The sequence below is a fragment of the Camelina sativa genome, chromosome 19 (assembly GCF_030686135.1).
Source record: "Camelina sativa cultivar CO46 ecotype springtype chromosome 19, ASM3068613v1".
Classification (NCBI taxonomy): Eukaryota; Viridiplantae; Streptophyta; class Magnoliopsida; order Brassicales; family Brassicaceae; genus Camelina; species Camelina sativa.
In genome coordinates, this window is record NC_141898.1 from 9,536,332 (window position 1) to 9,562,379 (window position 26,048).

At 39.0% G+C, this 26,048-nt stretch overlaps 5 protein-coding genes, 1 long non-coding RNA gene and 2 pseudogenes across 8 annotated transcripts; 6 read left to right on the forward strand and 2 right to left on the reverse strand.

Annotated features, from left to right (window-relative positions):
* Positions 1–285: 285 nt before the first annotated feature.
* Positions 286–2,675, reverse strand: PUT5 (Amino acid permease family protein). The gene is made up of 3 exons (XM_010489599.3): positions 2,347–2,675; positions 1,153–2,163; positions 286–1,058 (listed from the first exon to the last, which is right to left on the reverse strand). The coding sequence occupies exons 2-3, from the start codon at positions 2,124–2,126 to the stop codon at positions 599–601; spliced, it is 1,434 nt and encodes a 477-aa protein (XP_010487901.1). The 5' UTR covers positions 2,127–2,163; positions 2,347–2,675; the 3' UTR covers positions 286–598.
* A 1,326-nt stretch (positions 2,676–4,001) lies between these two features.
* On the forward strand, positions 4,002–5,311 carry LOC104767645 (putative F-box protein At3g19560). Its single transcript, XM_019241216.2, has one exon. It carries the CDS (start codon positions 4,079–4,081, stop codon positions 5,138–5,140), a length of 1,062 nt encoding a protein of 353 aa, XP_019096761.2. The 5' UTR covers positions 4,002–4,078; the 3' UTR covers positions 5,141–5,311.
* A 2,364-nt stretch (positions 5,312–7,675) lies between these two features.
* Positions 7,676–9,121, forward strand: LOC147920359 (glutathione S-transferase T3-like). The gene has a single exon (XM_087503147.1). The coding sequence runs from the start codon at positions 8,117–8,119 to the stop codon at positions 8,993–8,995; it is 879 nt and encodes a 292-aa protein (XP_087359273.1). The 5' UTR covers positions 7,676–8,116; the 3' UTR covers positions 8,996–9,121.
* Positions 9,122–14,783: 5,662 nt separating this feature from the next.
* Positions 14,784–15,347, forward strand: LOC147920360 (uncharacterized). The gene is made up of 2 exons (XM_087501037.1): positions 14,784–15,033; positions 15,130–15,347. The coding sequence occupies exons 1-2, from the start codon at positions 14,784–14,786 to the stop codon at positions 15,345–15,347; spliced, it is 468 nt and encodes a 155-aa protein (XP_087357163.1).
* A 230-nt stretch (positions 15,348–15,577) lies between these two features.
* On the forward strand, positions 15,578–16,686 carry LOC104767646 (putative F-box protein At5g51000 pseudogene; annotated as a pseudogene).
* Positions 16,687–18,017: 1,331 nt separating this feature from the next.
* On the forward strand, positions 18,018–19,398 carry LOC147920361 (F-box/kelch-repeat protein At3g13680 pseudogene; annotated as a pseudogene).
* Positions 19,399–19,815: 417 nt separating this feature from the next.
* Positions 19,816–21,742, reverse strand: LOC104765826 (uncharacterized). 3 transcript variants are annotated; one of them, XR_015590440.1, is made up of 7 exons: positions 21,527–21,742; positions 21,297–21,402; positions 21,040–21,194; positions 20,867–20,944; positions 20,633–20,708; positions 20,306–20,406; positions 19,902–20,120 (listed from the first exon to the last, which is right to left on the reverse strand). It is a non-coding gene; the product is annotated as an uncharacterized LOC104765826 (long non-coding RNA). The 3 variants fall into 3 exon arrangements; XR_015590438.1 differs by lacking the exon at positions 21,527–21,742 and having other exon boundaries at positions 19,816–20,120; positions 21,297–21,505; XR_015590439.1 differs by lacking the exons at positions 20,306–20,406; positions 21,527–21,742 and having other exon boundaries at positions 21,297–21,505.
* Positions 21,743–21,822: 80 nt separating this feature from the next.
* On the forward strand, positions 21,823–25,702 carry LOC104767647 (protein SNOWY COTYLEDON 3). Its single transcript, XM_087501038.1, is given in 11 exon segments — positions 21,823–21,828; positions 22,003–22,215; positions 22,217–22,701; positions 22,703–22,904; positions 22,907–23,017; positions 23,019–23,204; positions 23,730–23,849; positions 24,282–24,398; positions 24,514–24,603; positions 25,042–25,149; positions 25,232–25,702. Coding segments are annotated over 11 exon segments (1,689 nt in total). The 3' UTR covers positions 25,283–25,702.
* Positions 25,703–26,048: the final 346 nt, after the last annotated feature.

Here is a 26,048-nt window from a genome sequence, read left to right on the forward strand (position 1 = left end):
CTTGCTTGATGTTTCGAATCACATTCATTACATATATAGCAAATAATGAGTGATGTAGCCATTTGTGGTTTAACTTAGGCTTTCGCTTAAGCTCGTTATCCAAAGCCGCAGAAACATAAACCACATTCTCTATCTCACTCTCATACCATGAATTTCTTGGATTAAAATATCATGGTACATGTCTCCAAGGCTCCAGTAAGCCAGAGAAAGAGATCCAATAAGCAAAGATGAGAAACAGAGAAGATATCATAAGCAGTAAACTTAAAAAGAATTGACAAAAAAAAGTGCAAATGTTTTAAATCCAATAATAGAAAATTAGAAAATGTGGGCAGATATCAACAAAATTTAAGTCTTATGTGTATATACATTCTGTAACCATAAACAATACATGCTTTAGACAATTTAATTTACTCAGAACCCCTCCTGCTTCTACAATACTTTCTTGTATTGTTTTCTGTACTTTAACCAGAAGTTGAGCAAGACATAAATAAATTGCATTTTTACAATCTATACAAGACTTACCATGCGCCTTTAAAGATTTGTGCAAGAATCACCAACTGTTGTTGGTTTGTCTTTTACAGGTGGTGTGAATGTGTGATCATGGGAGAAGACTAGCAGAAGACTCATCTCCATGTTCTTCATCCAACTGTGACTCTGATGGAACTCCTGAAACTGGTCTTGTTTCCTCCGGGACAAATCTCGCCCAACGTTTCTCCTTAACAAGTGTTAAGAGCGGGTACAGGCAGAACCCGAGAATGATAATCACGCCACTGATAAGAAATGTCCTCGGGGCAGCCAAAACCATCACAAGAATGACAAGCAAAGAAGGAGGCAGGCACAGCATGAAAACTCCAAATGTGTTCAAGGGAACTTTATAAGGCCGGTTGAGATCCGGTTTCTTAATCCTTAGTTTGACAAAGGCTGCGAATTCAAGAAGCATTCCTAACGCGTACAAGAAATTCAGAAACTCAATGATCTCTTGGAAGCTCATCCACGACAGGAATATGACTCCTGTAGCTGAGCACAGAATACTGATCGTTGGTGTCCCATACTTTGACCTGCAACAACACACAAAGCATGTTAAAACCGACTTATCCACGGGCATCGTTCATAACCCCAGAAAAAACACTTTTGGAGACTTAAGTGACTAACCTTTGAGCAAAAAATGCAGGGAGCATCCCAATCTCACTCATACCAAGAAGCTGAAACGCATCACTACTCATCTCGGCTTCAAACAATCCAAGATTGGACATTGCAGCAGCAGCTTGTATCCATCCCTTGAGCCAAACACCACCAATAAGCATTCCAACCTCAGCAAAATACCCATCACTCCACTCTTCAGAAGAGGAGGTTAAAGCTCCAGTCCCTGCCATGAGGGGAATCAAATATGACCCCATGACTAACAAAACCGCTCCAAACAAAGCCTTTGGAAACGTCTTCCCAGGACTGTCAACTTCTCCTGCAAGAGTACTAGCTTTGTCCCAATAGTTCAGATTCCAAAACATGGTATTAAAGTACCCTCTCCAGTTAATCTTCCTAGTATCCACAACCAGCCAACGCTTAGGCCTGATTCGAGGAACAGCAAGCAAAGCCATTACAACGAAAGGACAGAGCGAAAAAATCGCTAGCACAACAGCTGATAACCCAACAATATGCAATCCTCTATAGTTCAAATAAGTCAGTGAAAACGTAATGCCTAACAGAGCAGGTACACGAGCAGCTACATGATTCAAAACCGGAAACGAATGTTTCAGGTAATCAAGAAACAATACAGGGTAGAGAGCATTATCCATAACACCACTAAACCATTTCCAAAAACCTTCTTGGAATCCCCAAAACGGACCAAACGCTGAAGAGATCCAAACAACGTAGCCACCATTCTCAGGGAAGCTTGTGGCAAGCTCTGCCGTAACCAGAGCTTCGGGTATGCTCCAAATCAGAGGGAAGATCAAGAACCCTAAAAGGGATAAGAGAGGACCACCACCTGATTTCACAGAATCCTCCACACCAAAAGGTCCACCAGAAACTTCATAGAAAATGAGAAACACTAGAGGCAATAGTGTCAGCTTCGGACTTGGCTTAGCCTCAGAGCTGGCTTCATCGTTTACTATTATCTCTTCACCCATCAATCAAAGACCACCGATCGAGACAGAGACGGTGATCCTATGGAAAACAAACAGAAAGATACTCTTTAGTCGAGATTTTGGATGGTTTCAATATAAAAAAATCAATCCTTTGCTTAAGAAAACATCAAAAAGTTCAAGCTTTTATAAAAACTCTGTTCAGAAGTCAGAGGAATTGTAAAACAGAGAGTCAAAACTAATTGATGGGGTTCGGTTCGAGAACCTGTAGATCGAATGGAAGAGTGGGCTTGGTGCAATCACACAAGCTAAGCTTAGTTGAATTTATGAAATGGATCTCTGATTCTCTATCTGATGAATCCTAATAGTTAATGCAGAGGAAGGAGACGGAACTGATTGGAAAGATTAACAAGTTGAACAAGTTTCCCATCTCAGATTCAAGATCAGATGTGACGTTAGATGAAAAATATCTTTGTATAAATTGTTGTTTTTGGCGTAGGACCTTTGCATCAGTTTTTTTGTAAGTTAAGACGCCACATGGCTCCCACCATTGCAATTTGCAAATTGCAACTACTACCCACATCAATTTATGACTTCGTCAAACATTTTGGTCCTCGTCTCTTTAGTCCTTATTTTAATGATAATAGACAAATTTATAAATTTTTGTTGGGGCTGACTTGTAGCAGCAATACCATATGGAGTAAGATTTATGTTTCGGAAGTCACATACTCACGTTATTCGGTTTGTATTTTGTACTCCATCTGTTGTTCCTGATAAATTGATATTTTAAAGAATTTTTCTTTGTGAATTGATGTTTTAAATATTTTTAATACTGAAAAGTGGAAAAATAGAAAAATAGAAAAAATGTCAGAAAAATAAATAATCACATATGCATAAGATGATCAAAAATAAAATTAAAAAATTAAAAAAAAAATAATAATAAATTTATCTAAACATCAAACTATTAGGAACAGAGGGAATATATTATATTCTTGAGATTTTCATTTAATTATTTTAAAATTCAAAGTTTTTTTTTGAAATATTTTTGGGACTATGTTAATATACTTGAGAAATGACTCAATGAGTGATTTTTTGTTTGTTTGTGTGTGGATGTGTGATTATGTATTATATTTTTTGCAATTTGTTTTTAATTCCTTTCACGTTTTTAGAAATTTATACTGCTACATATATCATATATGATGCACATAATAGAAATCTAATCTAAAAAACAAAAAAAAATCATAGTCTATGAACTATGAAACACTTCCGGTTTAGCAGGTTCACTGGCTCCATGAAGAGCGTCCGGTCTAACCACAAGAATTACACCGTCCAAGGTCTCTGGCTGTTGTAAATGTCGTAGAGTTCCAATAAGCTGGGCTCAGACGACGGTGGAACGAACACCACACTAAGCTGTACTAGCTATATCGCCTATTGGGCAAAAGTAAACAGGGTGGTCATCATCAATCAGCATCCAGTGCAATGGTTGAGAATGCCTTATTTGTTTGTTGCTAAAGTATATTTTGTTATGTTAGTGATCGATGACAGAGGTGGAGTCCTACAGGTTCAGCCGGTTGATATATTATAGCTCGTAGAATGTATTATGTAATCATATACTTCTTCTCCTTCTTCTCTACAATTATGTGATTTTTGAGCCTTTGAGGTTTGATGTTTGAGATTCTACATACATTTAAATGTTCAGAGATTCTAGCCGGTGTTAGAGGTTTTATACCAGAATAAGTGTTAACTTAGAAAAAAAAAAAAAAAAAAAGACAAACTTATTGATGTACTTGCTTTATTTTGGAAAATGTACTTATATCGTAGCAACAATTTTTGTTTTCTTTCTCTCCTTATGTCGGTATAATTTAGCAACGTGAAATTAAGAATTACGGTATTTTCTATATATTTAAAAGATTGGGTAAGAGTTTCGATAACCCTAATTTCTATTACAACCTTGTTCGTTTAAAAACCCTAATTTGTATTTGATAGCAACAACCACGATGATGATGTCCGATATCCCGCAGGATTTGCTAGAGGAGATTCTCTCTAAGGTTCCGACAACATCTCTGAGAGCAGTGAGGTCTACTTGCAAACGATGGAACGCATTATCCAAAGATCCGAGCTTTGCAGAGAAGCATTGTGGTAAAGCAGCCGAGGCGATTCTGGTGATCATGTTGAATGATTTTAGGGCTCAATTAATGAGCGTTAGTCTCCATAACAACAAAGACTTGGTAGATCCATCTGTAAAGGAGATTTGTAACTCATTTGCTCAAGTCTTTCACTGCGATGGCTTGTTGTTATGCGTCCCTAAGGAGGACAACACCAGCCTCCTCGTTTGGAATCCGTATTTGGGACAAACAAGGTGGATCAAACCCACAAGTAATTCCCACTTGTTTGAGAGGTATGCTCTCGGATACGACAACAACCGTAACCACAAAATCTTTAGGTTTTTAAATGATTACGATGAGAATGCTGAGCAACGAATTGTTGAGTTCGGAATCTTCGATCTTAAGTGTAATATATGGAAGGCTCTTGATGTCACTCCCGACTGGTATATGCCACACTTTTTTTGTCGGTGGGTGTCCGTGAAGGGAAATACTTACTTTGTTGCTCAGAAAATATTGGGAGGAGGAATGCGCACAAATTTTTTACTCTGCTTTGATTTTACAAAAGAGAGTTTTGGACGGCATCTGGATCTGCCGTTTGACTCTCATCCTGAATATGGTGTGACTCTATCTTCTGTTAGAGAAGAGAAGCTTGCAGTGTTATTTAAAAAATGGATTACAACTAAGATTGAGCCCAACGCGGTGTCATGGAGCTACTTCTTGAAACTTGATAGGACACTTTTCATTGGAATACAGGCATCTCTGAGTTTCTTCATCGACGAGAAGAAGAAAATTGCAGTGATTTATTTTAAAGACAGAAAAGAGAGCAACAACTTCACAGCTTACATGTGTGGAGAAGATGGATACTGCTACCAAGAAGTGCATCTTGGAGAATCTGCATCTGCATCTCGGCCATTTGTGTACACTTATGCTCCAAGTTGGGTGCAGATCCAGTAATGTCTCCAGTATTATCTCTACAAGGATGTTTTTATTTTTTTTGGTTTTGTTTCTTGCATCTCTACAAGGATCTTTTTTCGGATCCAAGACCAACATATTTCCTCTGTTATGATAAGAATCGCTTATCTGATCATAGAAACAGTACCCTAATAAAGCTACTTATCGAGATTAGTTCATATGTTGCAAACTGTTTAATGATGGTTCCTGCTACATGCCCAAGAAAACATTTACGTAACCCACCATTGTTTGCTTGTTCTATACCACTTTCTCGTCTTTTCTTGAATATAAATTATTCTGAGACTAACATATCCTTGTGTGTAAGTCCATAAGTTGTAGAATATTTTTATTTGCAGTCATCTCTGATGGATGAATTGTTGGTGACCATGGTATTTCGCCTAGTCATAATGAAAACAAGAGGGTATGGGTTATACAGTTGACAGGTCTTATTTAAATCTTATTTCCTCCAGTATGCAAACACGTCGCAGTTCCAATGGCCTTTGATTGCGGCAGATTAAAACTGATGATGCAGTCACAAATTCTAAGTTCTAACAAACCGTTTTGGTTACAAGAGATTGTATAAAACTGATTCTTTTTTCGTTAAATCAATTTGTCAACAGTACAGTCTTTTGGTCGTTCCACTCAAATGGATCTGGTTGGATGAGATCTGTCTAGTGCATTTTCCATTTCCCTTTAACGAGATGTTAACAAAACTATGCTTTATAGGTGAAGAGATGTGAGCGTGAATATATGATACTGTGAACGTATGTAAGAGAGATGTGAGCGTGAATATATGATACTGTGAACGTATGTACTACCGAACATACGTTCACATCTCTCTCAAGTTTAACTTTAAAGATGGTCGAAAGCCGAAAAACAGAGGAGGAGGCCTACAGGTTCAACCGATGTTCTTTTACATCATCTTCTTCTTTCTTTTACATCATTATGATATGTGACTTTTTTTCTCACTTGGAGGTTCATTAACAACATACATTCGTCAGTTTATCAAGTTTTCATTTGTTATTCAAACAAAATGTATTATTCAAGATTATCGAAAGCCAAGAACAGAGGAGGCGGCATTCATACATCTTCAGAACTTCTTCTTCCACTGCATTCTTCATCATCATCTTCTTTATAAATTCTGTATATATACATTTAACTCGTTTGGTTAGAGAAAAAGTGGAAATAGACTGCTGAAAACTTATAACTTCCAGAGTGATACATGACAAGTGATATGGTACAAATCAGAAAAACAACAGTTACTTTTTGTTTTTATTTTTTAAATCAAAACACGTATAAATATTTGATAACCTCGTACTTATCTAGTTATCTTTGTGATTAAAAAAAAAAACAAATTACGAGAAACTTAGAAACGATACTGAAATTAAAAGATTTTTTGGAAGTTAAAAGATTCTCTATGTGACACATGATGCTAAACCTAAGAGTACCTCCATCAAAGTATCTAAGAGTATCTAAAATATTAGATGTGATTAAATTTTTTTTTTTGTATGATTTAGTTTAGAATTGTTGTTTATTTAAGATATTTTTGTTAGGTTTAGAAACTTGTGTCTGTCAGTTTCTGATTGGATGGGAGAAAAATAAACTTTTCTTTTATTTTTTCTTTCTCTCTCTCGTCTTTATCTTTGATCGACAGAGAAAACAACACGACGATAGAATCAAACCGATCACCGTAATAGACACCATCGATGTGCGAAGTGCCGATCATCCGGCGTCTCTCTCGAAACCAGTAGCCCTAATTTTGTAAGATCTCTCAATTGGGTTTGTAGTAATTTTCGATATGTCAATAATTTTAACGGATGATCTGATTTTTTTTTTTATTGTCTCTGTTTTGTTAGATGCGACGGAAGCTTTGGATGAGAATCTGTTTTCAGACTTAACGATTGTGACTCCGGTTCAACACCAGCCTGAGCCGATCGAGTCAGTTATTACTACTACTCATCCATCTCCGACGAAGAGTTATGGACGTCAGGTGTCACGGAGGAAGAAAAGAGCGGGTGGATTAAGAATAGGATACAGCAGGCACGAGATCAACAATCTCGACGAAGACGAAGATGATTCCGTCAGTCAACATTCCGATTCTATTAGTCAAGTATCGGATTCCGTCGCGCAAGTGTTTGATTCCGGTAACCAATCTTTGGACTCTTGTACTCCTCCCGCTGATGTCGATGTTGCTGTTGTTGTTAGTAATGGTAGCTATGTGGCTGCAACAAAGCTGACTTTGAGTGATTCATACTTGTCTCTGATTATTTAGTTTTCAGCTTCTGATTATGTATTTTATTCTTAGTATTGCTTCTAGCTAGTGTGCTATCAGCTTTTATTTGTTCTGTATATATCTATGTGTGTGGTTATTTGTTCAAAGTGTTTAAATGGTGACAATGCAGGACTTAAAGAGAAGCAAAGGAAGGTGGTTCCAGTTACGCAATGCCAAACAGTTCCAGATGAGTTATCTTACTCAATTATATTCTGTTTACTTATTCATTGATATCGTTGATGGTTTGGTTGCTTTAGTGAGCCTATTTGGTAACGAATCAGTTTGATTGACACTGTTATTGTTCATTGATGTCTCTTTCTCTTTCTTAGTCTTTTGGATATTTGCATCATGAATTTGCATCATTAAATTGACAAGATCAGTTTGGTAAATGTCACACTTAAACACTCAATGCTTTGTAACTTGTCATGTTTGCTTGTATTGTCACACTTAAACACACATTGTTGGTTGTTGTCACAGTAATACACTTATTGTCTAGTGTTAGGTTATACTCAATGCTTGGTAGTTGTCATTGATTGCTTGTTATGTCACATTTAAAAACCAATTACACTTACACCTCACTTCTAGTTATATATTAAGTGTTTAGCTGAACCTAAACACTTACCTTTCTTCTCCTTTACATACCTAACCAGACAATCAACCCTTCATTATTCTCGATCCTCTTTTAAACTCAACCCAGAAACTTGCCTATGGACCCATTTAGTGAAGCTTTAGGTTTTCTGGACCTGTTAATTAGTCAACAAGAAAGCCACACCCTTGAAACCCATTCGCATGCTGAGGAGGACCCTGTAGGTGAACAAAAATCAAAGGAGCGTGGAAGGAAGTGGTCACACAAAGAAGATGTGGCCCTCATCGGTGCTTGGCTGAACACTAGCAAGGATCCAATTATTGCTGTCGATCAAAAATTTGGTACTTTTTGGTCACGAATTGCAACTTATTATGCTGAAAATCCTAAGCTAGTTGGTGTAGAAAAGAGAGAGCCTAGTCATTGTAAGCAAATGTGGCAAAAGATCAACGAAACAGTCTGCAAGTTTGTTGGAAGCTATGAGGCTGCAACAAAGCTGAAATCAAGTGGCCAGAATGAATATGATGTCATGAAACTGGCTTATGAAATCTACTTCAATGATTATAAGGTGAAGTTCACCCTTGAGCATGCTTGGAGGGAGCTTCGCCATGATCAAAAATGGTGTGGTTCCAATTCTGCGAAAGGTAATGGAGCATCAAAGAGAAGGAAGTGTGATGATCTTCATTCACAGTCATCAAGCTCTGTTCCAGTTACTCAAGTAGAGGAGGAAGTTCAGCATATTGGTATTAAGGCAGCAAAGGCGAAAGGTAAAAGGCTTGTAAACAAGCCAATGAATCAGCCCGAAGGTTCTTCTCTAGTGGAGTTCCAGACCATGTGGGAGATAAGGCAAAAGGAATTTTCCTTGAAAGAGAAACAGAGTGTGATTAAAGAAAAGCAAAGCAAACATAAAATGCTTGACCGTTTACTTGCTAAAACTGAGCCTCTTACTGAAATGAAAATAGCTTTGAAGAATAAGATAATTAATGAAATGTTGTCAAGTTAGTTTCAGTTTGAGTTTATGATTGCTTTTGTGTTGTTTCTTTCAGTTGTTGTATGATTCTTTTGACTATGAGTTTATCGGCTATGTAATGAATTTACCTTGTTTTAATGATATGTAATGGTTTTACAATGGGATGTGTTTTACAATGAGATGTGTTGTTCATGTAGCTTGGTATTAAATGAGATATCTAGTTTAGTTTGGTTGTATGATTGATTTGTGTTTCTATGTGTCTTTCTATCAGGACAAGAAGAAGATCACGGACATTGTTGCTCTTGGTCACGGACAAGAAGAAGAAGACATTGTTGCTCTTGGTCACAGACAAGAAGAAGAAGAAGACATTGTTGCTCTTGGTCACGGACAAGAAGAAGAAGAAGACATTGTTGTTGTTGGTCATAGATATGTTGTTGTTGGTCACGGTCACGGACATGTTGTACCCACGATATCAAGCTCCATTATATAACAACATCTTTGTAAACACATAAATGAGAGCTAGAGCTTATTCCATTTCCATTTTGTATCCACAATATCAAGCGTTTACAATATATTCTTCCTTTTTTCAATTTATTTTTCTCTTTACAGTTTATTTTTCCTTTTTTACAATATATTCTCCCTTTTTACAATAATTTTTTTCCCTTTAAAATGACATCTTCTTCTAATAACATTGAAGAAATGATGGATGGGTATTTTGATCATGCAATGGACAATTATTTTGATCAAGCATTTGAGAATCGTTTCGATCATGCAATGAATCAATTTGCAACCGAGAAGAAGAAACGAGTCCACATTGAAAGAAAACATGAAGAGGGTCACCAACGCTTATAGGATGATTATTTCCGTGAAGATGCAACATATTCTCCTAAAATTTTTCGTCGCCGTTTCAGAATGATGTTCATGCGTATCGTCGAACGACTCTCAAATGAAGTTCCATACTTTGAACAAAGAAGAAATGGTCACGGAAGGCTTGATCTCTTACCCCTTCATGCGATGGGCGATGGATATTGTCGGTCCGCTAACACCATCTAACCAGAAGAAGTATCTCCATATCATGATGGACTACTTTACAAAGTGGGTTTAAGCAGAATCGTATGCCTCGCTAGAAGCAAATGAAGTCCAGAATTTGGTCTAGAAAAACATCATATGCCGGCATGGACTTCCGTACGATATCATATATGACAACGGCCCTCAATTTATTTCCCTACAGTTTAAAGGATTCTGTGCTGGCTGGCGGATTCGCCTAAGTAAATCTACTCCAAGATGCCCGTAGGGCAACAAACAAGCAGAGGAAACTAACAAGACTATACTCGCTGGAATCAAGAAACGCCTCGATGCAAAGAAATGTCTATGGGCTGATGAACTCGACGGCGTCTTATGGTCGCACCGAACCTCTCCATGCACGTATACCGGTCGAACACCATTCTCTCTCGCCTACGACATGGAAGCACTCGCACCGGCTGAAGTAGGAATCCCCACGCTTCGACGCTCCATGCTCGTTAATAATCCTGATTTGAACAACAAAATGTTGTGCGACAGACTACTGTTCATTGAAGAAGAGTGCGACCAAGCTCTACTACGCATCCAAAACTACCAGCAAGCTGCCGCAAAATTCTACAATAAGAAAGTCAAATCTCGCCACTTCACCGAGGGTTATCTCGTCCTCCGCAAAGTCTTCGAGAATACAAGGGAGAAGAACGCTGGAAAACTCGGTGCACATTGGGAAGGTCCGTACTTCCAAGATCGTCAAACCCGGCGTTTACCAGATACTCGAGATGAACAGCACGTCAGTCCCACGATCCTGGAACTCTGCCAACCTCAAGGGCTACTATCATTAGTCCATCTACCGCAAAAAAAAAAAAAAAAAAAAAAAAAAAAAAGACGCTCGTCATCGAGCATTTACTTGTAATTTGAACTACGAATGGTTTGATCTCTTTCGAGGGTACGTAGGCAGCCTTTCAAGAGGTGTAACTATAATAAAAAACTAAAAGTTTCGCAATGAAACATTCTTGAGCAATCTATCGACTCTTATTCTGACGCCCTGGCCAGGCGCACAGCTCTAAAACGCGCTCCGCATCGGTGCAGTGGTGAAATAATCCATGTTCTTACTTCGGTAGGACATTTTAAGCCGAGTCCAGACTCGCATAGCTAACAGGAACCAGAGTGAATAAGCCGAGACCCCGACTCGTACACCCACAATTCCTGCAGCACCCACAGGGTAGGCCGGTCACGCGTACCGCACCTAAAATAGTACGACAAGTCCACCTTGTCTACTCGAGACGTTTCGGGGAACAACATATCCAGGGTAAGCCAGGAGACGTCCTGCACTGCAAAATATGCCCTGCAAACAACGAAAATGTCGCATCTCTCTTGTACCCAATAATCGAACTTTGTGTGATCATTCAGAAGAAACTTCATCATAATGAAGGGAATGAAATCGGCAATAATCAAATTTATGCGCAAAAATCTTCCATAAAACAGAAACAGCAAAGTTTGCAACACCGAAAGGAAAATTACAAAAGCAATCAGCGATCAAGTTCGCAATAACAAAAGAGAAATCAAAAGCAACAAGCAATGGGACAAGGACATATCACTTCTTTGCGACATCATCACCACCTGCATCAGCAGCTCCAGGAATGGCTCGAGATCACCGTCAAAGAGTGTAGGCACTGCGACTTGGTTCACTTTCGCCTGGAACTCCTCCTCGCTAGCAGCAAGATGCACCATCCTATCTTCGGGAATAGCAACGCCCCTCTTGATCAATGTCTCCAGACACTGTCTAGTCCCCGTCACCTGGCTAAGAAGGCGCAAGTCGGGCTGTTTCTCGCGTGATGCAATCACATGCCTCCTCAGGCGGTCAATACGCTCGCAATGCGTCCCGATCACAACAGCAGCCTTCGCACGCTGTTCCTCACCGCGCTCATCTCTCGCCTTTCTGAGTCGCTCCAACTTGGAAGTGAGCTTCCGTTGGGATTGCTTTAACGAAGCCATCAGCTCCTTGACGAGCACTGCATTCTCCTTGCTCGATCGCTCGGCCTGCAAAAGCCGCACGCACCTTATCCTCGTATTCTCCCGTAAGACGGTTAGTCCAGCTTATTGCCTGAAACATCGAGAAAAGACAGTCAAGTTACAACCAAGCAAAACATTAGTCAAAGTCAAGTCGAACCTGAATTTGCCGACGAACACAGTCTTCATACGCAGACGAACAAGCCAAATCGCTAGGAGAAGGGAGAGGGATGAAGTCCCCATGAATCTTGCTGGCGAGATCCACGTAAGCACGCAAATCACCGCAAAACGCTAGGTCTTTCACATCATAGCGAAAGGAGAACGAGTGATCGATGCCCGCGCGACCATCCTCTGCATAGTGGCTACGTCTAGGGTTTCCTCCAGCATCACTCCGAGGTCTCGAGCGCGAAGCCCTCTTTCGAGAATGATCGCCACCTCTAGCTGCAGGAGCGCTCCCACGGGGCCTTGAAGAAGGCTTCTTCGCAACATGGGTCGCAGCAACTTCGGCTACACGAGTTCTACGACTGGGATCACCCCTGGGGACAGCCACCTCGCCATCCTCAAGCTCCACCGTAACAATCTCCGCTCTGATCTTGGCATTTGGTGCAACAACCTCGGTTGCAACAGTAGGAACATCCTCGGCATCGAACAAGTCAGCATAGCATGGCATCGGGCAGTCCCCCATTTGCAATCCGGTCCGTGAACCTGCGGAATAAATAAGAGCTTTAAACATGAAAGCACACAAGAATAAAGACGAAGGTGAGCTAACGTGTGAAAGAACGTCTGGCCACCGCAAAGTCCCACTAAAAAGAAAAGCAGAAGCTTGTTCAACGGTTTCAGAATCGCACGCAGTAGAAGGGGGAGGATCACCTGCAAAAATAAAATAAATGCATCAGAAAACAGAGTTATTAAGATCAACAGGAGACGAACCCAACCGATCAATGGCTACTGGGAGTGAAGTTCCAAGCAGGAGAGGAGGCTGTGTCGGGATCTTCGACAGAAATATCGTTTATTTCTACGAAGAAAAATCTCCTCCGCCAATCGTGAATATGGCTTTTCTGGCCACGCAGGATCGTGAGGCCTGGCGTACAGCAAGCACAACATAGCCCCGAACAGTCATGCGTAAATCGAGTGACTAGCTCGAAAAGGTCGGCGCTCATCTTAATATCCATATACTTGCCAATTATCATAAGCCCAACCGCGTTATGGATAGTGGAGATCGACAGCTGCGAAAATGCAATCCTCCGTCGTGCACAGTAACTCGTCAAAAATTCTGGGATGGGAAACAACAATCGGTAAAAAAATCTACGTAAACGCAGAGGTGACCTACTAGGCAGTCCCACGGGCGCGCGTCTACACTCGGTAACGCAAACTGCGGGTTGTTCGGCACTCTGAAGAGATGAAGGACGCGGGCTATGGAACTCTCATCGCATAAGGAACTTCCTGGGTTGCGGGGAATGCGTTCCCTATTTCCCGTACGATCTCTGCGACGTCTCAGAACTCCATTACCAATCGCTAAGCCAGCAACCAGAGACCTCTGAGCTCTTTCCGAACCGGTGCGTTCTTCGTACGCGACCACCTTCCCTCGTCGCTGACTTGAAGAATACGGAATCAAACAAAGGTCCTGAGAGTCTAAAGGAAACATAACGTCGAGCTCCCGAAAATCTTCTTCCGTCAAATCCGCCAGATCTGTCACAACACCTCTTCCTTTCGATTGGTCTCACCAGGAAGGATAGCCCGTTCCAGTTTCGTCAAGATCTCTCTCTAGCGCACGGTACTGATCATCTCCAAACTCCTTCGCAACGTCACCGAAGACATTATCTCCAAGAACCATAGCGCAGGACCTTGCAAAAACCAACCAAGCTCTGATCAGTATGGGAGCAAAGACATATTGAAAGCGCAACAGATTCCGGATAAAACGAACACACCCAAATGACTCATGTACTGCGCACTGCGTACTGCGTACTGCATCCTGCGTACTGCGTCCTGCGTACTTCGCACCGCGTCCTACGTATTGCGTACCGCGTACCGCGCACTGCGAACCGTGTACCACGCACTGCATCATCCGTACCATGTACCGCGTACTGCGAACCGCGTACTGCGTACTGCATCCTGCATACCGCGTACCGCACTCTGCGTACTGCGTCCTGCGTACCGCGTACTGCACACTACGTCTTGCATACCGCGAACCGCACCCTGCGTACCGCGTACTGCGTACTGCATCCTACGTACCGCGCACTGCATCCCGCGCACTGTCCTGCGTCCTGTGCACTGCGTCCCGCGTACTGCGTCTTGTATACCGTGTACTGCGCACCGCACAAAGTCCCGTGTCTTACGTCTCGATCCTGCGCCCTGAATCTCACCAATCGGACGAACATCGAACTGAGCACATTGTCACGTGAGCATACCCGTCGAACACGCGTGCGAGCTGGCCATCTCGCCGAATCTTCTCGCCACCTCACCGCGCCATACCATCTCGCCATCTCTTTCGCCAAGCATATCGACTCCTTACAGCGAGCATCTCGTGAATTGCAAACACGATCCACCAACATTATTCCGCAGGACTCTCGATAGTATCTCGCGAGAGCGCAAGCATCAACACATTTCAGCACGCCCCGTATCAAGACCAGCCCGCCCTGTGTCAATCTCGCGACCAAAGACCTCACCCTCACCGCCGTATCCGCAAAACACAACGATCTCGAGCTTCCCGCAACACCACCGCACCACCGCCTCACGAAGTGCACGGTCAACACCTTTTACTACACTACAAAAGTGTACAACAGCCATTCGTATGATGGCATATGGTTCTGCAGCGGATGCTTTTGACGAATATCTCCGGCTTGCTGAAAGCACTGCGATGTTATGTTTGGAAAATTTCACTGAAGGAATCATTCATTTATTTGGAGATGAGTACCTACGGAGACCCACACCAGAAGATCTTCAACGACTACTCAATATTGGAGAGGATCGCGGATTTCCCAGGATGATAGGAAGCATAGATTGTATGCACTGGGAGTGGAAGAATTGCCCGACTGCATGGAAAGGTCAATATACCCGTGGATCTGGAAAGCCAACAATTGTTTTAGAGGCTGTAGCTTCACAAGACCTCTGGATATGGCATGCATTTTTTGGAGCTCTAGGTACATTAAACGATATTAATATTCTCGATCGCTCACCAGTTTTTGATGACATATTACAAGGTATAGCTCCCAAAGTGAAATATATTGTCAACGGACAACAATATCATCTGGCTTACTATCTCACCGATGGTATTTATCCAAACTGGGCTACTTTTATCCAATCAATTCGAATTCCACAATATCCGAAAGCATCCTTATTTGCTACATGCCAAGAATAAAATCTATTTTAAGATACTTTCATTACAACTTTTGATGGAGGTACTCTAACAACCTTCAATCGACCTATGAAATGTTAAAGTTTCTTAAAAAATTCTTAATTTCACTTTTATTCAAAATTAAAAATAAAATCTATTTTAAGATACTTTCATTACAACTCTTGATGGAGGTACTCTAACATATTTTTTTAATATAAAGACTTAGTGGGCAAACGTTTTTTCTACTTGAAACAATGACAAAGATATCCGATCTTTCGCGTGATTTGGTAGAGGAGATACTGTGTAGGGTTCGTATAACTTCTATAGGGGCAGCAAGATCCACTTGCAAACTATGGAACGCTTTATTCAAAGATGAGAACTTTACAAAGCACAGTGGTACGACATCAGCCAAGGAGATTATGTTCATCATGATCCGTGGTTGTAGGGCTCATTTAATGAGCGTCAATCTCCATGAAAGTTATAACCACAAAGTCTTGGTAGATTTATCTATAAAGGAGATAGGTAAACTTAACCAAGTGAATATCATTGAAATGCTTCATTGCGATGGTTTATTGTTATGCGTCACTACAGATCTTTCGAGGCTCCTGGTTTGGAACCCGTCCGGAACAATCAGGTGGATCCACCAACCCAAAAAGAACAATTTCCATATATTAGACAGGTTTGCTATCGGATACGACAACAACAACGTCAAAGTCTTGAGGTTTTACTTTTACTGTTGGAATCCCAACAGCCACATTGAGTATGAAATCTTTGACATTGAGTCTAATTCATGGAGGAAGCTCCTTGATGTCACTACCGACTGGAGAATACATCGTAGGAGTGTGTCCTTTAAGGGAAATACTTACTTTATTGCTCATGTAAGATTGCAAGTAGAAGAAGGAGAATTTTTACGTTGTTTTGATTTTACAAGTGAGAGATTTGGACCGCGTCTCCCTCTGCCGTTTCACTCTTGTTTTGACGATTCGGTAATTCTATCTACTGTTGGAGAAGAGAAGCTTGCAGTGTTATTTAAGAAGTCTGATGAATGTGAGATTGGAATATGGATTACCACTATGATTGAGCCCAATACAATGACGTGGAGCAACTTGCTTAAAGTTGATGTTGAACTATACATCGAAAGATTTAGGTTTCCACATGGGAGTTTCTTGGTCGACGAGAAGAAGAAAGTAGCAGTGGTTTTTGATACACATAGAAAAACGTGGACCAACTACAAACCTTACATGGTTAGAGAGAATGGACACTACAAAGAAGTGGATTTCAAAGAATCTAACCGTTGTGGATGTTCATGTGCTCTTATGTTCCAAGTTTAATGCAAATCCAGGAAGGTCAAGTACCTGCATGAGGCTGAAGAAAAGGAGGAGTTTATTAATCTCTTCTTTAAAATACGCTTTTCATCATCATTTTTTTTTTATTTTTGCTGATCAGAAACTAAACATGAGTATCTATGGATTCATATATATGTTCCGTTGGAGTTTAATTAACTGATTTGTTTTTGTTTTCCGATAGAAATCTCGTATTTGTAGTTGTGTGATCATGAGAATTGCATCCGTCCTCCTCATGCTCATTTTGTGATGCTATATCACCTGGGCCAAAAGTTTCTGACATCTCGATTTTACTTGTGATATTGTTTAAGATATCAAGACGAAAAACAAATAGTTTAAGACTTCTTATCAATTTGTCAGCTTCTTATTGCATGTAAATAAACAAGAATCAGATTTTGCATATATATATTACTTGTTCAAATTCTGTTTATCATCATTATGTGGAGGATTCGTTGCTTTAGGTACCAAACACACAGCTACTACCTTTAACCATAGTTGTAACAGGTAAAGGTAATTAAGGTGTGCTGCTATCTTCAGTTGGATGGTTCTATTGATGTTTTTGGTCAAGGAAGGGTACTTTTATTTTTTAATTAGCTCTTTGGTTCTTCTCCTATGTCATGATATGTACTCTGATAGAGGGAGCAGCTAATGAACCTTTTTCTTTTCCCTCCATATTCATATATCAATGTTTTGAGTTGTACTTGGAAGAACACACAATTTAATTGAGTCACTAATATTAAACCATAATTTACTTGGCTTCGTCGATGGCCAGTACTAGAGGAAGTGAAGCTTCGGTTGTGTTCGATGGTGAAATCACCAAGGTAAGTAAATTACTGATTTGTTGAGTTGTGCATATGGTTTGAAACACATCAGTTGGTAGAGTTGTGTGGTTGTTTAAATTTTAGGGGTCAGTTTTTCTTTTTGGTTCATTGCTGGTTTACCTTGAATCTAAAATAGTCAAAGTCAACATTATTTGGAAAATTTTATATTAATTTAAAATATTGTTTATTAAGAAAGACAAAAAGAAGATTTTGAATTAATTATTTAAAGGAGGTCTTGAGAAGATTTTGTTTGATATACATCCATTTAAAATTCAAAATATTTAATTCTAATGATGTACTTGAAATAATCTCTTAAAGAACACTCCAGATTAATTTCTAATTAATGTATTTTTTTCATTAATACTAGTAAGATAATATTACAAGAAAAAATTTGGTGAAGATAATATTTCATTTTTAATCTATATAAGTAGCAATACTGACTGGTGTCAAAAAAATAAAAAGTAACAATATAAATATTGAATAGAATAGAATATATCTTGTAATGCATATAAAATATATATAAAGAGTGGACATGCGTGGAAGTTCAAACGTTTATTTATATTTGAAACACTGACGATGATTTCTGATCTTCCACAGGATTTGTTAGATGATATACTCTCTAGGATTCCATTGACTTCTTTGAGAGCAATACGATCCACTTGCAAAGGATGGAACGCTTTATCCAAAAGTTGGATGTTATGTAGAGCAGAAGCAAAACAACAATTTTTAGGGTTTATGTTGAACGATTTTAAGGTTTGTTCAATAAGGTTCAATCTCCATGGTATCCTCACCGAAGATGGTGAAAAGTTTGTTGAACCATCTATAAATGAGATGAATAATTTATTTAATCAAGTCGAGATACGTGAAATCATTCATTGTGATGGCTTATTGTTATGGGTCGTTAGACACGACACTGGCCTTGTGGTTTGGAACCCGTATTTGGGTCAAACTAGATGGATCGAACCCATAAATGCTTACAACAAGTTTGACATGTATGCTCTCGAATATGACAACAACAAGAACCGTAACCACAAAATCTTAGGGATATTTGATGATTATGATGATGATGACTGTTCAAAAAAGTCATGAGAGTACCATATATACGATTTTAAGTCTAATACATGGAGGGTTATCGATGTCACTCCTCAAAAGCCTATATGGTATTATCTACACACTGTGTCATTGAAAGGAAACACTTACTTCCTTTCTGCAAGATTCAAAATGGGATGCATTATTGATGATTTTTTAATCTGTTTTGATTTTACAAATGAGAGATTCGGACCATATCTTCCTCTGCCATCTCACTATTGTGCTGAAGATTATAAGGCTCTATCTACTGTTAGAGAAGAGCAGCTTACGGTGTTATATAATCGTTGGAACGTATCTAAGGTTGAGATATGGGTGACAACTAAGATTGAGCCCAATGTAGTGTCTTGGAGCTGCTTCTTAAATATTGATGTTTCTGATTTGATATTTAAGGGTTTATCTATGAGTTTCTTCATCGACCAAGCAAAGAAAATCGCCGTGGTCTTTTGTAAGAACAACTATAAAACCATGTTTACGACCTCCGAATGCTTCTCAGCTCATATCATTGGAGAGGGTGGATATTTGAGAAAAGTAGACCTCGGAAGAGCTATGGAACTCAAAGATCTGCCATATGCTCGCACACTCGTTTGTTCTTACATTCCAAGTTTAGTGCAAATCAATCAAGGCCAAGTATTATCGCATATACGCCAAGTGCAAAAAAAGGAGATTAGTGATCAGTCCAAAATCCTGATCACAATACTTTATTTGTTTATGCATTATCTTCTTTTCGTTCATATTTGCCTTCTTTGTGTTTCTTTTGGTTTTTTTAGATAGACCAGTCATATTATGAATTTGTTCACTATAATACTTAAATGCTTTGTGGTACCAAAGACTTAGACCAACACTACAACAAATATCTACATTGACAGCAATAGAGAAATGCTATAATACGTTATTCATAGCTTTTTCACAAACGCTATGTTAAGCCACTGTTATTGTAAGTATATCTACATTGACAGCAATAGAGAAATGCTATAATACGTTATTCATAGCTTTTTCACAAACGCTATATTAAGCCACTGTTATTGTAAGTATCACACGTACGATGAATATGAATGCTATGTTAGAGTCTTCTAACATAGCAGTAACAAATGCTTTGTTATGGCATTTTTCTACTTTTTAAAAATAATATAATAAGTCATGCTATGGTAGGAGTTTCTACCATAGCTCTATTAAAACGATTTAGTTTATTTTGCAAAATTTATTTAACATTATTTATATCTAGATTTAATATTTCATAAATCATATAAATATATAATATAAATCTTTTAACCAAAAAATGTCATACATAAGATCATAAGTTTTATACTAATATCTTATGTGCAGCCAAGTAAACAAAATAAAACTAACATCCTAAGTGCCACTCCGTAACACCAACAACCGGATCTTCACGGCTCTAGCCACACCATCCTCATCCTTCATCACCTTTACTTATTAAGAAAGTAGGAAAGCTATGTAATACCTCCAGGAGACTTGTTTTATCCTCGTGAGTTTCCTCTTAGAAGCTTGAACACTTGGTTCTAGCCTTTGATATTCAATCTCCAAACCTGTATATAGTCCATTTATACAACACAAAACCTTAGTGAACTTTTAACCATAATGGTCTTAGACAACATATTAATGCAACAAAAACTTCATAATTCACGTACCCACACCAACAAGACTACAAGATGGTAATTCATGTACCCACACCAACAAGAAAACAAGATGTACCAATAGATTCTTTTCTTACTTTCAATTCGATTAGTATGTTTGGGATTTTGAAACAAATTCTTCTTGCCTTGATGCACTAAATTCCATCTCAATACTGCTACTGTCTTCTTCTGTTCAAACCTAGTAAAGCATGAACGTAACATTTAAATACTAACATGTATGGTTACTCTATTGAGCTCCTTAATTAGATGAACCCTATTTTGTCACTGTCGTCATAAACTAGAGCAATTAACAAACAAATAAGAATCAAAGGAACACAAGTATTTGCTAGAGATGATATAGAGAGCATAAATCATTAGAGCAGCAGGAAGCACCACTTTAAGATAAGAAACACAAGGAAACTAACCATTCCATTCATCTTAGAAGTAATCTGTCCACCACATTGTTGCTTTGCTTGAGCTAGTAAGTAAGTATACAACTCCCTGAAACATGAATAAATAAAACATGAATCTTAGTCCTTGTTCTTTAAAAAATCTCCCTGGATCATATGAATACAATCAACAGAAAAACACAACAGTTATTGAAAAATAAAGATTCAACCCTTTATAATACAAAAACATTAAAAGCCAAGTGAATAGACCTTGTAAGCACCAGCTATAAAACTGGACAAAACTAGAATGGATACGTCTTAAAGTCACGGCTGTTCTAAGCTTAGGAGCTGCAAGCAAAGAAAACACAGCTTCAGTATTGTTTTTTCTTCCACACCACGAACAAGACAAGGATAATAAACATATATATCAATAACGCTGCTACCTTAATGAGTCTGGCTCCAAATTCTCTCTGCTTGTTCCTCTAACTCAGTTACTCTCTTCTAGACTATCACCAAAAGTGAATCCATGAAATCTCGCTATGCTTGTGAGAACGCATACTACACTTCATTCAGTAGCTAGCTAGGAGCTATAATCCATCTACAACAGGAATAAGAGCAATCAGATTGAGATGGGATTTGTTAAAAAGCCAGAAACCCCAAAACCCATAAATGAGTCGAGTGATAAAAAAGGGTTTACTACCAGAGACGAAGAGATTGATGTCACAATTCGTCACCACTCCTTATTGTTCTCAAAGAGATAGAAACGAAGCTTAAAGCTTTCACCTTTCACACACCATTAAAGCGACCTAGAAGGCAACAATCTAAGACAAAGACTTAACCAGAGCGAAAAACACCAACATGTTAAGAGACCCACGAATCTGAATCCACCAAAAATTAAAAAAAAAAAAAAAAAAAATGGATTCAACAAACCTGAAAGATGCGACGCCATATTTGAGACAATTGGAGAGAGATCTTAGTAATCTCTACCTCCTACGACCTACCTCAGCGCAGATCTGTGGCTGGTCTCGTCTTGTCGTCGGTGCCTCGAGGGTTTTATCTTAGTGTTTAATAAGTGCTATAGAATAATAACCAAATTTACAAACCATCTATAATAGCAGTCGAGAAAAATGAGCTATTATCTAAGTGCTATGAATGTAGACTTTTGTTGTACTGCAATGCTACTGCAATGCTACGTTTTGGTATGATAATCAAATTATCTAAGTGCTATGAATGTAAACACAAGGAAACTTGCAATATTTTTTGGAAGTTTGTAAAGAAAAAACACTAGAGCCTAAACTGTTTTCGAATTCGAATGCAAATTCACACTTGTAAAATTCCTCATTATTAAACCACTAATTTGAACAAGAAGACTGTTACATATATACTTTGAACAAGACTCCCAACAGCACCGACCTAAGAATCCACCTCGAGATCGCCAAGATACAACTCAACTCACAGCTAACAATGGCAGAGGAGGACTACAACGAAGACCTAGACCTGCTAAAAATGTCCCTTAAAGCTACTTATCCCATTCTCCTTCTCGTCCTCATTCTCATTCCACCACCACTACTACATCTTCTTCGTCTTCGTCTGCGATACTGAGGTCAAGTAAGCGGTATTCCTTCCCCTTTGCTCTCTCGTATGACAACGAATTCTGCTTCTAATTTGGTTAAGATGTCTTCCTCGTTTCCTAAACGGTCTCAATCGGTGGACCATCATCGACACCGGTTTGCACCAATGGATCATCAGCCCTGGCCAGGCGCTTCTCGGAGGGGAAACTCTGAATCTGTTGTCCCGAGTTTGCTTTCTAGAAGCGTGGATTGTGACAGTGATGATGGGAGGAAGCTTGGATCTGGCTCTGTGGGAAGTTCAATGTTGCAGCATTCGCAGAGTTCTAGGGTTTCTGCTGATGGGATATTGAATTTAGATGTGGGAGGAGGTTGTGAAATTTTGGAAACGAGAGATGAGAGTAAGACAAGACCAAGCACACTTCCGCGATTGGGTTCTAGTGTTTTGTGTGACTTCACTGCATCTGATACTGATGATGTTTCATCCGGTAGCACTACTGGTGCACAGGAATGTGGTTTTGGTTTCAATGGGGAGGTTGCAGCGTAATGCTATGGCTTCTGCTAAATTATGGCAAGAGACTAATAGCCGGTTAAGGCGGTTGCAGGATCCTTTCTCACCTTTATGCTCTATCCCAAGTTCAAGAATCAGTAGTATCTCATCAAAGTTCAGTCAATTGAAACGATTCTCTGGTGATAGTCTGTTGACATCATCTCCTTGTGGTATGGTTTCTCCAATAAGGGTGCTGCTACTCGCCCTGCTTCACCAAGTAAGATTTGGGCAACAGCTACATTGTCTATAGCTAGGGCACTTTCTAGTCCTTCTCGAGTGAGGAATGGAGTTTCCGAACAAATGAAATGCTTATAGCCGCACCTTGCCTTCAATTCTTTGTTTCTCTGCTGATATTAGGAGGGGCAAAATTGGGGAGGATCGAGTTATTAATGACCACTTGTTGAGGCTTCTGTATAACTGTTACCTGCAGTGGCGGTTTGCCAATGCGAGAGCAGACTCCACTTTCATGGTACATAGATTGAGTGCCGAGGTATTCTTTTTTTTTTTTTTTTACTTTAACCCATTAATGCTATGTTTACAATTGTGAATATATGGTTATCTCTTGCTTGAATGGCAAGGGTTTTTAGCCAATGCACAAGACTTAGGGGGAAGACATGATTTATAAGCTACTTTTAGCTATTGGTGCAGTATAAAAGTTAGAGCCTTTAAACTGTGCGGTATAAATGTTAGAGCCTCTAAACTGTGCAATTTTTCGTTAGAATGCCTTGTTAATCTACCAACCGGGCATACACAGAGCATATCCCTCCTAAGCCTCTTGGACCTAGAACATTGTTTGATTTAACTGTTGTGTTTTTCTACGTTTTAGATTGTCTGATGCTAATTTTTGCCCAATGCTAGGTGAAAATATAAACAGGGAATAAGTGTGAAAAAAGTTATGAAGTCTAGCTATTGTTAGGATATGATATCCTAGTAGATAAGTTAAGATAGTGAGTCATTGATGTGGTTCATTAAACCAGACACAATCTAGGGAACACATTATTTCATCTTTTGACAGAAAAACTTGTGGAATGCATGGGTATCAATTTCGGAACTGCGCCATTCTGTTAGTCTGAAACGGATCAAGTTGCTCTTGCTGAGGCAGAAACTAAAACTAGCTTCCATCTTGAAGGAGCAGGTGAGAATATGAACGTCTAGCAGTTTCATAATTTTTAGCTTGTAAACAAGAAAGGATTCCATGTTTAGATTCTTACCTTATGATTTCAATGACACCATTGAGGTTTTGTCTCAAGATTTGAGACTAAATGGGTATCTTCAGAAAAATGTGGCGTAGGAGGACGTGCAAATTGATATACAATTCAACTACCGGTAATGATAAATGCACAATTACAGTTTTACAAGCTAATGTGGAATGTTGATGGTTGTTTCTGTATGATACATTTTTTAATTCTGCTTCTGTGGAAGTTGTCATTAGTTGCTTAGAGTCATCATTTCATGGCATTCGGAAGTGTAAAGAAAGGAGATTATGACTTGTTTTCGAATAAAAGTTTATTGTAGTTGCTTTAACCTTTTCTGATGCTGACGAAATCATTATGTTTGAAAATTGTAGGTTGGTTATCTAGAAGCATGGTCTCTTCTTGACAGAGGCCATTCAAATTCTTTGTCAGGAGCAACAGAAGCCCTGAAAGCGAGCACGCTTCATCTTCCAATTAGTGGAAAAGCCTTGGTGAGTGCCACTTTGCCTGACTCCGATATGTTTGTTTTGTCTTATATTGTATCTTTAGGTAGTGAACGTTATATTCCCTTTTCTGAATGGTTTTAATGACTTTTGTGACTGTTAGGTTGATATTCAAGATCTCAAGCATGCTGTTAGTTCAGCTGTTGATGTCATGCACGCTATGGTGTTTTCGTTATTCTCGTTGACATTGAAGGTATATGCCTTGTCTCAGTGATTATAACGTAAATGTTGACTAAGGAAGCTATCTTCTCATTGCTCTTCTGTGCAATTTATGTTTTTCTTTGGATAATATAAGATTAACAATGCACTATTTAGCTTTGACATTGCAAATACTGCAAAGGTGTACTTATCATGAGAATACAGAGAGAGGCAAACCAGTTTCTTGGGTTATTATAAGATAGAGAGTGGAAACTCGCTGTTATCCATTCTTATATGCATATGTTCGAAACCAATTAGTTCTGAAAGTTCCCTAATGCATTTCTTTTGAGTATTTGTTATTGCTACATTAGCTCCGGTCAGAAACTAGAACCTAGTTGTATGAATAAAATATTCTCTTCTTGTGTTTTATGGACCGTAATTTAATCTCGCGTTTCTTGGTACATTTTTCTTTCTTTCTTTGCTTCATTGATAGGTGGAGGAAATGAATTCAGTAATGGCGGAAATAATGAATATCACTGCAAAAGAAAAGGTTTTGCTCGAACAGTGTCAAGGATTCTTATCAAAAGTAGCAGCAATGCAGGTTTTTGAATGCTCTCTTTGTTTTCTACTTTTGCATTTTCTTCCTGCTCAGCTTTTACAAACAAAAGCATGCATCTTGCTAGGTTACACACTGCAACATGAAGACGCACATAATACAACTAAGTCGGATATAAACCCACCAACCTGACTTCACAACTGTAGAAACTGATCTCCTCTGAGTTTACACGACCACTCACACCACTTTCACAACATGAATGATTTCTGACAACGTTTTACATTCCCACGGCCTTGCCTCGGAATCCCAAAACCGCCTTTATCGTTTTCAACCGGATCAAGGTGAAGTTCTTTGGGAGTATCTGTTCTGGCTGCACTTTGGAGTCGACGTTTCTTTAGTATAAGTTCCTGCGTTGGAGATTACAGAAGAGAAAGGTAAAAGAATAGAATGTGGTGTTTAGTTTTACCTATAAAGTTAATTTAATTGTATACAGAAAATAGCTTAATATATCTCTTTTGCTTTTGTTCTCTAATGAAGAAGGAAAAAAATGTACATAAAAAGTGAAGATATCAATCAATCTCTCTAATTTCGAGTTGGATTTCTTGTTGTTTTTTTCTCATTCCCCATGTGTCGTTCCTTCTTTTTGTGTGTAGACTTCTTGTCGTTTTTACTCGCCGCATCAATGCGTCTGTAGTACGTGTTTGTGTCATCGTGTGTGCTAAAACCTAAAAGAATAAGACAACTGACGTCATTCATTTTTATTTGTTTTTTAAGTACACAGCCAACAGAGACACCAAAGACTTGGTGACCAAGGGTTGATAACTTTTGTTTACTATTTTGTTTTGTTTTCTATAAAAGAAAATAAGAACAAAAAAATGCCTTTATTTGGGATGTGTTTGGATAAGATTATAATTGGCAACACGTCAAGAACATATCGCAGTTTA

Excerpts from the sequence above, each read along its gene's own strand:
- LOC147920359 (XM_087503147.1), top strand. The coding sequence starts at position 8,117 with ATGGACCCATTTAGTGAAGCTTTAGGTTTTCTGGACCTGTTAATTAGT.
- LOC104767645 (XM_019241216.2), top strand. The coding sequence starts at position 4,079 with ATGATGATGTCCGATATCCCGCAGGATTTGCTAGAGGAGATTCTCTCT.
- PUT5 (XM_010489599.3), bottom strand. The coding sequence starts at position 2,126 with ATGGGTGAAGAGATAATAGTAAACGATGAAGCCAGCTCTGAGGCTAAG. Across the intron at positions 1,059-1,152 it reads CCTGCATTTTTTGCTCAAAG|GTCAAAGTATGGGACACCAA; the intron begins GTTAGTCACTTA and ends GTGTTGTTGCAG.
- LOC147920360 (XM_087501037.1), top strand. The coding sequence starts at position 14,784 with ATGGCATATGGTTCTGCAGCGGATGCTTTTGACGAATATCTCCGGCTT. Across the intron at positions 15,034-15,129 it reads TTGCCCGACTGCATGGAAAG|GTACATTAAACGATATTAAT; the intron begins GTCAATATACCC and ends TTGGAGCTCTAG.